The following is a 14,569-nucleotide window of genomic DNA, read 5'->3' as shown; positions in this document are numbered from 1 at the left end:
CTAGAACCTTCTAATCCATCACATGTTTCCTCTGTGTCTTGTGGTAACAAACAAGGGCTCAAGAAGCACATATCCCTGCTTCTTCTCTGAAAATGTGTTTTTCATCAAAGACTAGAGGATGACATTTGTGTTCTTGAAGTACTGTAATTATAGGAGCATTCTTGCTGAAATATTCAACTGATGGTAATTTTTTTTCTCTGTTGTCTTGAACAGGGGAGTATTTGGGAAACAGGGTTATCAATGCCAAGGTAAGAAAATGTTTTTAAAACTACATTTAATCTTGTTCCTATGTTAAAAAGTGTTTACAGCAAGAGGAAATAGGATGTATTCCATTAATATTGCAATAACTCTCTGAAGCTCACATGAGACCCCCCCACACACACATACAATAGAATTATGTACAATTCCTTAGTTTTTACATTTTGGCTATGTTTTTATAAAATATGTTTTGAATGATTTCAGAAAGAGGAAAGGAGGGGGCGGAGAGAGATGGAAACATCAACAATGAGAGAGAATCATTGATTGCCTGCCTCCTGCATGTCCCACACTGGGGATCAAGCCCACACTGGGGATGAAGAATGTGCCCTGGTTCATTGAAAAGATCAATAAAATTGATAAGCCTCTGGCCAAGCTAACTGAAAGAAGCCAACATGCCTCAGAATAAAGGATTTTCTTTGTGAATGATGGTTTTGAGATCCCCTCATATAAAAAGATCAGTTCTCTGGGAAGGTTCAATCTGGTTCTTCTGAGAATTCCATCTGATGACAGCTATATTGGTCTTAAAGTGTAGTTCTATTTGTTGACATGTCATCTGTCTTTATGTATTTAATCCTAAAAGCTCCCACATGTCTTGAACGATCTTTAAAATTATGCATATTTTCAGACTGCTTCATTGCACATGTTCATCCTTTAGCGGCAACCCGGACTACATCTGCACGATGCCAGATGTCTAAATGAAAATGAAAAAGTTATTCAGAAAGTTCTAAATATTCAAACAACTGATTGCATTGTTCTGCAGATATTTAATGAATGCCTACTTTGTTCAAGGCATCATGCTGGCTGGGAATTCTGAAGGCATTAAAGGCTATAGGTGGACAATTTGAAATGAGGGGGCGGGCTAAAGGTAGGAGGTTGGAGGAGGGAAAGATGGCTCCAGCCTAGAAGGGTAACCACGGTGGTGTATTTTCATGGAAGAGACATTTGTAAAAGTTGTGCCTTGTTATAAATCTAAGATTTAGTCAGGTGATAGGATTGTGAAGGGCCTAGAGCAGGGGTGGGCAAACTTTTTGACTCGAGGGCCACAATGGGTTCTTAAACTGGACCGGAGGGCCGGAACAAAAGCATGGATGGAGTGTTTGTGTGAACTAATATAAATTCAAAGTAAACATCATTACATAAAAGGATATGGTCTTTTTTTTTTTTTTTTTTTTTTTAGTTTTATTCATTTCAAACGGGCCGGATCCGGCCCGCGGGCCGTAGTTTGCCCACGGCTGGCCTAGAGAGTGTAGGGGAGGGTGAAGCCTTGCTCCCAGAAGAGCAAGAGTTTCGTTTTTATTGGAACAAAGAACTCCCTTAGAAAAAATATGACCCGTGAGCTTGGGATAGACTGGGGGCCCTGAAACCTGGCTGGAAGGTTTGAAAGCTATTGATTGACAGTTCAGCTCAAGGGGTGAGGTAACTAAAATCATGCTGTGAGAAGATTCCTCTGGATATGGAGACAGGAAGGATGAATCAAGCTCAGGACTTGAATAAGAGTGGTTTAGCATGAGCAAAGGCTCAGTTAGGATGCTGGTAAAGAAAATAGGGAGGACAAGAGGCCTGGATGCTGTCCTGTGGGGCGGACATCCAAATAAGCACCTTGGCTTGGTGCAGCCCTGTTGACACTAGTGTCACTGACAAGATGGTGAGCCTCGATAAATGTATTAATTGTGGATTTCATTTCCTAGTGTGCACCTGTGTCGTCCATAAGCGCTGCCATCATCTAATTGTTACAGCCTGCACTTGCCAAAACAATATGAACAAAGTAGATGCAAAGGTAAGAGGATAGCAGTTTGCCAGTTAGGTCCCTGCATGATCTTTCTCTCTCTCCTTTTTCTCCCTCTCCTTCTCTTTTTCTCCCTCCCTCCAATTACCACATTCCTTGAAGCCAATGGTGTGATCAGAATTGAAATGCCTCTCCTTTTTACTTGATGGCATTTGTACATCTGTACTTTCTGTACTTGTGTAGCATGACTGTTAGTGATGACCTTGAGATGATCCTTTTAGTGATCAGCTGCGTATAGGCGGGAGGGGTTCAGTTCTTCTAATTTGAAGAGAGCTTTGAAGGAGCAGAAAGATCCGTGAGTATAGCATCAGATGACTAGGATTTGAGTGTAGAACCGTCCTCTGCTAGCTAGCTTCTCTCTCAGCCTCATCTTTAAAATGGGAGCAATGCTCCCCTCATGAAATTTTTGTGATGGTTACACAAGTTGGAAATGATGTGATGAGTATGCTGCTAACTATAAATTGTGCTTCCTAAATAAGGTGACTGTTGGCTTCTTCCAGCCTCTCAAAACATTTCAGGGAGGATGCATATCTGTACATGAGTGACCCTCACTCGCACCACTTGCATCCCATTGAGCTGGGGTAGGCATTATTCTAAACTCTGGAGGTAGAAAGCAGGATTGTTGCTGACAGTTAGCTGTGGATTTACAGGTGCATTGAAATGTCTGACTCTGGAACTCACTGGTTCTTTATTGTCCACAGACTAGGATTGCTAAAGAGTACACATAGAGGAGTGTGTGCTCTCTTTCATGAGAAAAGTTGCAAGAGGAGTAATAATTGCCTCATTCTTTGGGTGTGTGGATGTGTTGTTGTTGCTCTAAATTGTGACATAGACTGTAGACCCCATGCGTAGTCTAAATATTTGCTGGAAATAGTGAGATTACACTTGACCTTAGCCAAAAGGCCGGGAAGTGCTTATATGTGAGATTAAACCTTTGCACTCAGAGGTCGGAATGCAAATGCCACATAAAGGCAGGAAGGGCTGACTGTCACTTAAAGGTCACATCGGAATGAATTCCTTCTGTGGTCCCATGTCCTCTGGGTGCCACCTTCTCCCCCCCGCCACACACACACCTTTTGACACAATATCTGGAAGAACATGTGATGATAGCAAGTGTATGTATTCTATGAAAGACCTGTTTAATTAAAAAGTTCTAGGAAATAGATATGGGTGTGAGGGCACTGGCAGGGAGAGAAATACAGCCTGAATATAAAAGATGAAAGGAAAATTTTCATTTCTGTTTATCTCCCCGAATGGTGAACAGTCTAATTAATCCATGCCACACGTTTCTTTCCAGTCCTTCTCATTAGAAAATGTGCTTAGTCTGCTCAGTAAGGCCCAAGTAATTACTTGTGGCTGAGCAGTAAAATAATATGCCAGCTCGGGTGTCATAGTAACACTCTGCGTTTGGTAGGCTCCTGTTACACGTTTTACAAAAGATGTTGGTGTGGGACTTTAGTTCTTGGCCCCTGTTTCCTTTTTACAGATCGCTGAACAGAGGTTCGGAATCAACATCCCGCACAAGTTCAGCATCCACAACTACAAAGTGCCAACATTCTGCGATCACTGTGGCTCCCTGCTCTGGGGGATAATGCGACAAGGACTTCAGTGTAAAAGTGAGTTGCTGGGCACCCACTTCTTCATGAGGCCACCAGGATGCAGGCTTTTGGAATTCTATAGGTTCAGAATCTGACCCTGGACTGATGGTTTTAGATCCTTTGTCAATTAACATCTTAGTAGTTCTATAGTTGTGTATCCCTTGTCAGGCATGGGCAGGGAGTTACATTTGATTCACAGATTTCCTAACCACGGAATACTAAGTCAGTTGTTAAGCTCAATGTTCTAGCTAGCTGGCAATCGTGCATTTAGTGCTGAGTATAGACTCGTCCTTGTGTGTTTTAATAAATGTTTAAGAGGAAAAAAAATGGGATCTTCATCAGAAATGGAAGGGGTAGGGAGTGAGGTTGCCCAGAAGAGAAGCTTGGGCGGTGAGTAAGGCCTGGCAGGAGAGCTCACCGAGATGAGCAGGAGGTGAGTTGTAAATGTAACTCAAGCTGCCCTGGTCTCTTCAAGGAGTATGCGGTAGAGACAGAGGTAGGTGGAGTGAAGGACACTTAGCTTCTCTCACTGTGCCCAGTGGAACACGCTCTTGAAGCTTTTGACTCAGCAAAGTTCTGGGCATAAGGGCTGACCCCTGTCCAGTTAGGGGTTGGAGAGCTCTTGGCCTTGAGTCACCTCCCATTGAGTGTTGCTATGACAATCTGGTTGTCATGGGCGCACTGTTGAAATACGTGTGAATTTCATCCAGATGCTTGAGACATACCCCTAGTCACAAGGGGAGGCATCCGGTCAGCTTCCATGGACTGCCTGGACTTCCCGAGCCTGCTTCTGTCAACAAAAAGGGACCGGTGACTTGTTCTCAAAAGGGCGATTCTTTTCTCTCTCTAGAACACCATTTCATAATACTTTTTTCATCTAATCAAGACAGTTCATGTGTAGCTTTGGCTTCGGCCCTGCTTGATCCTGCGCTGGATGGTCTCCCTTGGGGGTGGGTTTCCAACATGAAAGTCGTGTTCTGCTTTTGTGTAGTTGTTGCTGCCAGGCGGAGCCAGGAGCCACACGTGGGGCTCATCTGCATCGGTCTGGTCCCTGGTGGCCCTGAGGGTAGCATACCTACAGTGGCCTGGCTCTTACAGTTTGTGCTTCTATTGTCACCTGCGGCTTTAGAAAGGCCACTGGAGGCTTGTGTGTCCTCATAGCAGCTTCCTCAAGGGAAAGAGGGGGACTTCCCATGGAGCTCATAAAGCGTGGCCTCAGGGCCCATCCCTTGCAAGGACACCCCCCCAGAGCCCTCGACTCGACTGGAGGTTCTTTCTCTGAAAGCTCACCGCACCCTAAATTACATAAACCCAGGCCCCCAAAACCTAAACTGCATCCCTGCTCCAGTCCAGAGATGCAGGAACCCTCCCGGAAACGGGTTCCTTGCAGCTGCTTCGGGGCCCCTCCCGTCAGCAGGCCGCGGGAGGGAGCTGGATCAGAACTCTCTGCTGGTGAAACCTCAGGCCCTTCGTCATCCCAAGTCAGTTTCCTCTGCACAGGAGTCTAGCTTGCTTCACTCTCCTCTTCCGACTGCCATTTACTCTGACCTTTAAAAACCTGGCTCCGCCCCCGCTACTCCCCACCCCCATGAAGAAGTTAGAACCGCAGGCTTCGAGCTCTGAGAACCACACCCCACAGGATGCAGGCCCCAGGCTGCGAGGGCTCTGACCACAACAATACTCAGAAAGAAAGCTTCACTTAGAGGTTTTTCTCTCCCAAACACCATTTCCATCCTGTTCGAACAGCGATCTCCACGTGGCCTGTAGGCTGCTACCTTTTATTGACAGAGAGAAGGCAAAGCATCGTCAGTTGGCATGATTCTTGTTACTCAATTGACAATTGATGGAACGTCCTCATCTCTATTGAATCGTGCTGCTAAATCGGCAGTAGCTGTTACACATGATTTAGATGCACGCCTTTCATCCAGTCACGGTGGGAGGAAAATGTATTTGAAATGTATTATTCTTCAATATGCCAGGCTTTCTGCTTCTGCACAAAGCAGAAAGAGATGAAAATGCCAGGGTTTGTTATGAGTGTTAAGTTTAATTTTATGAGAAGGCGGCCGCGTTGTTCAGCCCATACAATTCCCCTGTCAGCGTGGCGCAGGTCGCTAGCGTTCTCCTTCGCTGCGCACGTTGCCCCGGTCCTCTCTGAGTGTGGTTCCCTTCTCTCCCCCGCAGTCTGTAAAATGAACGTGCACATCCGGTGTCAGGCGAACGTGGCCCCGAACTGCGGCGTGAACGCGGTGGAGCTGGCCAAGACGCTGGCAGGGATGGGCCTCCAACCCGGAAATATTTCTCCAACCTCGGTGAGATTTGCTTTCTTTCACGATGGCATTCAGTTGTTCAGATGTGGGAAGCCTGAAGGCGCGCACGTGGCATAATCAAAGTCCCTAATCTCAGCAAACACAATAAAGAGATTTATTGCATTTTTAAAGAGCAGGTTTTTTTCCGTGAATCAGAGTCTATATACAATTATATGACAAGAAATAATGAGCATGCAGATAGAGCAAGAAGCAGAAAAAGGATTTTTAAAAATCAGCTTCCTGTGAGTGTGATCTGGTAAAAACTCATTTTTTTTTGGTTGATTTTTCTTTGTTAAATGGCATTTAAATATATAAAATATAAGTCTTTGTTTTACTATGGTTGCAAATATCAAAAAATTTCTATATGTGACACGGCACCAGAGTTAAGTTAGGGTTTTCCAAAATGCTGACACGTCGAGCTCAAAAGGTTCGCCATCACTGCCTAAGACCATCGGAAAACACGTATATAATTACATATTGTTTTTGTGATTAATCACTATGCTTTAATTATGTTCGATTTGTAACAATGAAAATACATCCTGCATATCAGATATTTACATTACGATTCATAACAGTAGCAAAATTACAGTTATGAAGTAGCAACGAAAATAATTGTATGGTTGGGGGTCACCACAACATGAGGAACTGTATTACAGGGTCACGGCATTAGGAAGGTTGAGAACCACTGTATTAGAGCCTCGGACACTCTCCAGGCCCACGACCTATTGCTGCCTTCCTGGCCGGGGGTCCGCAGAGAGCTGGGAGGGAGCGGTGGCTATGGCTGTGATCTTTGAAAGGCAGAGCTTGATACTGACGGCCGATTCAGTAGAATTCTAGACTTAGCTACTCTCAGGGTGTCTGGGTGCTTAGGAAAGGAGGTACAGTCCCTGTCAGGTTCTTGGTTATCCAGAACATGTCAGCGAAGCACCATTTCCTTCTTACTGACGGATACCTGGTAAACGTTGTACGTCTTGATATTTCAGGAAGGCATTGGCAAAGTCCTTCGGTGTCTCTGTCTTGTGGAGAGACAGGCAGGATGCTAATACCACGGGAGGGCGGGGGGGGGGCGGGGGGTATCTAATGCCCAGGACAGCTGCTCCTGAAGGGCACAGATGAAAGATCTCAGCCTCAACCAGAGCTTCTAAGATACGACGGGAATAAGATAGACCATGCGGCCACCTGTCATATGCCACCAAGTGTCTTTCATATTCTGATACTTAATAATGAGAAAACCAAAGTTACCTGTTACTTGATAGTACACTATTAAAAAGAGGCAGAGAATCTTAAGTCTATCAAAAGAGAAGAATGGGTTAAAAAAATAGATTGGGAAACACTGGCATGGAGCTTTCTGCCAGTGCCAACGCAGCCAGGGGAAGTATTGAAGTGGAGGAAGTGAAATTCAAGTGGGTGAAATTCTTCTGTCTTTGAAAAATGTGTGATCAGAGATCTGGAGGAGAAATTATTAAAACAATTGGATTTGTAAGATGATCCATTTTATATCTTGCTGTCACTGTTTTATTGGGTTGAGCAGATAAAATCCTTATCGTTTTGGGCTATTGCACAGTTGTTTATTGCAAACATCGTTTAGGCGTTGCCCCAGATAAGCTTTTTTAAAAAAATCGAAATAGGTCAGAAAGTCCAGGATGTTCGACTTTTGATCTGTTGTTTAGTGGTAACTTGTATCATAGATGTCCCAAGGTGGACATCTGCAAGTCACCTTGCCTTTAGGGAGCGCCCTCACCATGATGGGGCTTATCCCACTGGGATGGGGCCATACTTCTGGTTTGGTGTGGGGAGACTGGGACATGCATTGTGCTGGTGGTCGACCTTTCTAGCGGGCAAGTGCCTCTGTATCAAAGATCTTCAAAATTAACACGTTGGCTTAAAGAATTCCATTTCCAGAAAATTATCTTAAGAAAATAGATGATGAGGAACATGATGATAATGATGATGATGAGGAGGACAACACAGCTCATGTTTATTGAATGTTGCCTATAAAGCACATTCAATAATAAAGCACCAACCTAAGTGCTTTGTATGCACGTATTCCTTTACTCCTCATAGTAACTCATGTAGCAGGTGCCATAACATCCCCTTTGTTAGAAGAGGAAACTGAGGCACAGAGAGGCTGGGTAGGCAACTGTGCCAAGGTCACTGGGTTAGGTTGCAGAGCTGTGATTGGAACCCAGGCAGCCCGCTTGGAAGTAGGTTAGACTCTTACTCACCCTGTTGACTGTGGTATTACTTATATTAGTAAAAATGGGAGGTAACCTGTATTTCTAATAGCAGGGGAATTTGTGAATAAATTGTGATACAAGCACAAAATGGAGCCCTTACAACTCTTGTTTTTTGGAGGATATTTAAAGATACGGAAAATACACGAGACAAATGTTAAATAAAAATATGTTATGAAACGATTTTATTATATTTTTAAAATATTATCAAGTATAAAGGCAGACGTGTGTATGTGTGTGTGATTGCTTTTACGTTTTTGGTTTTTGAGGGAGGCTGGTGAGATCATAGGTATTTAAAATTTTATCCTTCATACTTTTATTCATTGTACAAGTTTTTACATTGAATTTTATTTCTCATGTAATTTAAAATATTGTATAAATAATGTTGCTTTATTCATTCAAGTCCTCATATGGAGCCCTTGATCCTCTAAGCAATTATTGAAGATATCTCTTTGTAGGCAGTGGACACCAGGTGGCGCTCTTGGAATCTGACCACCCTGTAGAAATACACTGCAAAAAACCAGAGGGATCAGACTAAGGCGGTTTTTTTTGGGGGGTGGGTGGGGGTGGGGGGTTGCATTTTTATGCGTGCCCACTTGAGCATAAATTGAAAATCTATGGCTTAGGTATATTTTTAAATGATTTTTTCCCCAAATACAGTAAGCACAGATCAGGGGATAGTCTTGAATGGCAAAACCTGATCACATGTCAAGCTCAATTGATCTTACCCGACCTGTTGTATTAAGTGTTGAAGCTGCAAGTAAGATCTTCTCCACCCATAAATGCTTCACGCGCACACTGTGAGTTCTGACTCCATGTATTCCTTCTCTTCTTTACAGAAGCTCGTTTCCAGATCAACTCTAAGACGACAGGGAAAGGAGAGCACCAAAGAAGGAAATGGGGTTGAGGGTAATTCTTCCAACCGGTTTGGTATCGACAACTTTGAATTCATCCGAGTGTTGGGGAAGGGGAGCTTTGGGAAGGTGAGTCTTGGTTTTCACTGTTTGGATTAAAGTAAGCATGTTATGTGTGTGTGTGTGTGTGTGTGTGTGTGTGTACACACACACTCACATTTCCCATGTGTCCTTCCCTTTCTGCCCTGTGCGTGCCCACACCCTAAGAACTGCAAGAGTTCTCATGCTCCTCCCACCACTTTGCCACAGGTGATGCTTGCAAGAATAAAAGAAACAGGAGACCTCTATGCCGTGAAGGTGCTGAAGAAGGACGTGATCCTGCAAGATGACGACGTGGAGTGCACAATGACGGAGAAAAGGATCCTGTCCTTAGCCCGCAATCACCCCTTCCTCACTCAGTTGTTCTGCTGCTTTCAGACCCCTGTGAGTATGACTCGGATTCACCGCCTCCGTGGCCTCCTTTCTTAAAGGGTTGAGACAATAAGATGTCAAAGATTTCATAAAGTAGAATATCAGAAACTTTGAGGGCCTGAGCTCCCCTGGTAGGGCCATCTGAAGGTATGACTGTGGGAGAAAGTTGAAACCAGTGAACTAACCAGTTTCTTTCATGCTGTCCTGAAGAAGAATCACTTTGAGGGTTGTGTGTCCTATGGTTATAAAGGTCTTTGTAATAAGTCTTCTCTAGCACAGTGAAGGTTACCAAAATCTAAGAATAGAAAAAGGTCATAGGCTGCTTATCTTGGTGACTTTGACCTTGGCTTCACTCCTAAATGTTTAACAAGACCTCAGACCAGGGTAGGCCCAGAGAGGGCACCTTGATCTGTAAGGTCCCAAAGCATTGCTCCTGGCCTTGATCAGGGACACTTGCCTTCATTCTGTGGACTGATCCTGGGATTCAAGTCTGTCTATCCTCTAATGGTGTGCAGTTAGAAATGCAATGCTTTTGGCTGCAGTTAACAGAATACCCAACCAGTCATAGTTTATGCAATAAACAGAAAGAATGAGTTTAGTTCTTAATATAAATGTTTTTCTGGAGGATTCTGGTGGTAGCAATGTTAGGGTTGACTTAGTTGCTCAGTGACATTGGTCATCTCTTCCCCTTGGGGTCTCACGTTATTTGCCACAATTGTAAACATCACACCTCCTGGGGCAGCATCCAGAGGAGGAAGCATGGGGCCAGAGGCACAGGGCTTCATGGGCCACCCTCGTTTTATTAGAGAGAGAAACTTCTTTCTAGACTTGAGTCACCTGCTCACCCTTAGCTGCAAAGGAGGCTGGAAGAGCAAATATCTAGCGAAGGTAATCTGCTTTACCATGACAAGACTCCCACCAACCATGACTCATCCCCTGGGGCAGGCCACTGTGCTGCCCAATTATCACTGAGCTTCTGTTGTCAATGAAGAGGGAAGACGGCTCCTGAGAAGTCACCAAGAGAGTCTGCCAAGGTATTTAGAACCTTCTTGTAGTCAAAGGCATTCTGGGAAAGTGAATTCGGGACATGTCCCTTGACTGTGCTACCATCAGGGCAATAGAGGTGGGAGCAGGGTAGGGACATCCCACCTGATCCAGGAATAATGCAGTGTAATTCCAAGGAACCAGAGGGTGAGTTAGAATTTAGTTAGGCAAAAAGAGAATGAAGGCGGATATGCCGTAGAGGGTAACTGCAGTTGCACAAGTGTGGCCGTGAGCAAGACCATGAGGGTGAATACAGCCAGTGTGTGTGACGTATGGAGGTTGAGGAAGGGCCTGGTGAGAACTGAAGCTGCAGAGGTGGCTGGGGCCGGCCTGTGAAGGGCCTTGTGGGCTGTGTTAAGGAACATGGATTCTAGTCCTAAGAGCAAATGGAAGAAATTTAAGCAGAGATATGGCATATCAGATTGCATTTTTCAACTGGAAAACTATTTTTTTGTAATAGGTAATATAAGCATCCTCCAATATCCATATCCTCTCTCTGAAAGACACAATTATTACTGATTTCATGAGTAGACTTTCAAAGAATATTTTGCACATGAAAACATACATGCATACCAATTATGCATTCATATTTATTTTTAAAAAATACAAATGGTGGTATACATTGCCCACCATTCTATACCTTATTTTGTTGAAAATGTAATAATATATCTTGGTGATTGTTTCATATTTGTATATACATAGCTGCCTCATTTTTAATGGCTGCATAGTATTCCATTTTGAGAACATGACACAATTTATTTTACTTGTTTCCTGTTGCTATGTACCCAGTTGGTTGTACCCAGTCTCTTATTTCAACCAGTGTTGCAGGGAGTCCCCTTGTGCTTCTATTTTTATATATTATGCTGTTATTTCTGTACTAGTGGCCCAGTACACGAATTCGTGCACATTGAAAGGAAATTAATTAGAAGGTGGCCGGTGGGGTGGGACTGGGCAAGATGGGCCAGACACGCCCTGGAGCCAACCTCCCACGGTCCCTCCCTAGCAGGCCACACCTGCAGCTCAAAGGGCATCTGTGGTCACCGCAGCTCAGCAGTAAACCAGATTCAGGGCTGACAGTGCCCCAGCAAAAAAATAACCCACAGCCAAAGGTGGAATCACATGGCCCTGAGAGGAATCGGACTCCCTCCTCTCTGGTTCCAGGGCATGTCACCTGAGAACCATTACTGCCAAGTCACCGCAGCTCGGCAGCCCCTGCGTTGAGTGTCTGCCCCCTGGTGATCAGTGCACGTCATACCTACTGGCTGGTTGGATGGTTGGATGGTCGCTTAGCCTTTTATATATGTAGATGATACACTATATGAAGTTGTGTTGCTTGTTAAGATTTTGACTGAGTCCAATTGGCCTTTTCCCCCATAGCGCTTAAAGGCAGCTAACATTTTACCACCTAAACGCTAGGCATTGTTCTAAGTGCTTTCTGTATACTGTCTCATTTAATCCTTACAGGAACCCTGTGAAGTAAGTTCTATTAGCATTACTCCCATTTTACGTATGAGGAATCTGAGGCACAAGGGCATTTAGCTTCCAAGTGGCAGAGGGTTTGGATCCAGGCAGTCTGACTACAGAGCCCAGGTTCTTACCACTTGCTTGCTGAATTTCTAAATTCACATGCTCAAACCATGAGAGGACCAATTTTCCCCCACCCTCCATCACAGCTTGCTATCTATCGTTTTGATGATCTGAGGGATTGAAAAATGGTTCTTCCGAGTTCTGATTTGCATTTCTCTGACTGTGAGTGAAGCTGAGCATTCACAGGTATTTAAAGGTCCCCTGTGTTCAAATCCTTATTGTAAACGACCACGTGCAGCCTGGAGAATGGGTGGGGCAGGGAAGGCTGGAAGCTGGGAGCCAGGAGGATGCATTAAAGGGGACACACAGTGTGTACTCCATGCTGTCCAAGCACATTGGAAAGAACGGGAGTGGCAGCTAATAGCTTCTTAGGCCACGTGCCCCCTGCACTCGTTCCTTCCTCCTCATGGTCTGGGCTCCTGGAGGCCACACCCTCCTCACCTCATGGTCTGTGGTGCCTCCAGGCAGCCCTGGCTCCCATGCTGCCCTGTCACCCCTCCCCTGGTTCTCTGTTCCCAGGCCTGGGGTCCATGGTTCTTGTGGAATTCCAGTCCTGCTGTCCTCCACTGCTGCCTGCACTGTCCCCGAAATCCTGTTTCCTGTGCTCTGCACTTTGCCTGCTATAAAGCCTTTTCCCATCCTCACCCCCTTCATCCAGGTGTTTTCTCGGAGACGAGTGGGGTGACAGCTCGTGAAACACCCTCGTGGAAAAGGATGGTACCATTTGGTGGGCGATACCGGTCACCCGCCTGCATCTCAGGCTTGAGCCTTGTGCTCATATCATGAACCAAATGGCAGGGCAGCTATGGCTCAGGTCATCCTCCCAGGGCCTGAGCCAAAGAGCAGATGGCTTCCTGTGACATTAGGTTAGATGATCTCATCAGCTGGTAACCTTTGAGTCAGACAGTGGACAGGCATTTAGTGAGCCTAAGTCTGGTTGTGCAGCGGCTGTTGTCTCAAGTTACTCGCATGAACAAATAACGATGTGTCTCATACCCACCTCCAGGGAGTCCCTGCAGTTCCTCGGAGGCAGGCAGAGGTGTCACGGACAGTTAGCCTTCGTTATGGCCGAGCAGAACAAGAAATTAACTTGGAACAGATTAGGAGCCCGATGAAAGTAATGTGTACAATGCAGACTTTTCTAGAAGAGCATAAATTACACAATATGCCACAATATCAGTGGCCACATGGTTTCCAGTGTGCATCAGGTTAAGCCTTCAGTAGCATTGGCCATCTTTTTCCTAGTGGCATTTCCTGTGTGGCCACAAGGTGGCAGTCCTCACTGCAAGGTGATTTTCCTTTCTCCACCAGAGACAGAAACTGACATCGGGGTTTAGAATCTGTGCTTTGTAGTAGACGTCTCCCAAGCAAAGGAGAAAGGGCATTTTCTGCTGCCCTAAACCCAGACCATAAAATAGGAGGAACCAACTTAAAAGAATCGAGTGGGTTTTTCTCATGCTGAGGGCAGAGATATGCAGTTTTCATTCTGCCGTGGTTTATGACTTCTTTCAGGTTTGCAAGGTACCAGACTCCACAATATGTGCGGCATTTGCTCGCTGTGCGTCTGCCCATCTGTCAGAAATCCTCAGTGACTATCCCCATTTGCTGTAGAGAAACTAACTGTAACGAACAGAACAGGTTAGTGACTCTGAGACATGACCACAGGCAGATCGTTACTGTCCAGCTGCTGAGCCTGGCCGGCCCTGGCCTCTAACGTGAGATGCTCGCCAGTCTGTAATGCTGGGCTGTGACAGTCTCCCCGGAAGAAATCTGCAAAGTTTCGTTTCACTGTGAAGCGCCTGTAGAAACGGCTCTCCTCTCCTGCCCAGCCCTCCGAAGGCCAGAGAAAGGGGGAAGGAAACTTGCTGAGGGTTCCTCAGACTGTAAGTGGTGGAGACAAGGTTCGGCCCTGGGTCAGGCTGGCTCTGGGGCCCCCGCTGTGTGCTGGGACCCAGCAGTCATGGTCTTATACCACATGTAGGTCATTGATTCAGCATCCCCTTAAGCACCTCCTCCCGTCTGCCCTGGCTGCCCTCCAGCCCGCTGGGAGGAAGCAGCATTGCCCTTGGAAAGGGCAGACCTGCGTTCTTCCCACTTTGTGTTGCTCCGTCTGAATGGCGTGAGTGAGCCTGCCGTAAAATGCCTTTGAACCTTAAGGTTCTCGTGGTTAAAATGAAAGCAGGACTGCTGTGAGGGCCAAAGGAGAGGATGCAGACACGCTTTGTACACACGCAACACTATTCACAAGTGAGTAGCTCATTGTGGTAGCGACCACTTCCCTCCCACACCGAAGGAAAATGTCCTGGGGCTCCCCCCCCCCCACCCCGGGGCCAGCACAGACCCCACATCGGAGGATGGAGCAAACACCCCCAAAGTAGGAATTTTGAAGCTCCTGTTGTTCTTGGAACAAAACAATAAGTAAGCAAATTTC

General features: G+C 45.6%; 1 protein-coding gene across 1 annotated transcript in view; it reads left to right on the top strand.

Annotated features, from left to right (window-relative positions):
• Nucleotides 1–14,569, top strand: part of PRKCH (protein kinase C eta) — a 220,541-nt gene that overhangs the window by 123,845 nt on the left and 82,127 nt on the right. Inside the window, exons 4-9 of the mRNA XM_070418825.1 lie at nucleotides 214–248; nucleotides 1,947–2,035; nucleotides 3,531–3,660; nucleotides 5,824–5,951; nucleotides 9,022–9,165; nucleotides 9,346–9,519. Coding sequence (XP_070274926.1) covers nucleotides 214–248; nucleotides 1,947–2,035; nucleotides 3,531–3,660; nucleotides 5,824–5,951; nucleotides 9,022–9,165; nucleotides 9,346–9,519 — 700 coding nt within the window. The remainder of the gene's footprint in view (nucleotides 1–213; nucleotides 249–1,946; nucleotides 2,036–3,530; nucleotides 3,661–5,823; nucleotides 5,952–9,021; nucleotides 9,166–9,345; nucleotides 9,520–14,569) is intronic.

Source organism: Myotis yumanensis, unplaced genomic scaffold (assembly GCF_028538775.1).
Source record: "Myotis yumanensis isolate MYYU_CA2020_CCGP unplaced genomic scaffold, mMyoYum1.0.hap1 SCAF_1, whole genome shotgun sequence".
NCBI classification, from domain to species: Eukaryota; Metazoa; Chordata; class Mammalia; order Chiroptera; family Vespertilionidae; genus Myotis; species Myotis yumanensis.
The sequence above is the reverse complement of the archived record's forward strand: the minus strand, read 5'-3'. Positions and strand labels throughout refer to the sequence as shown.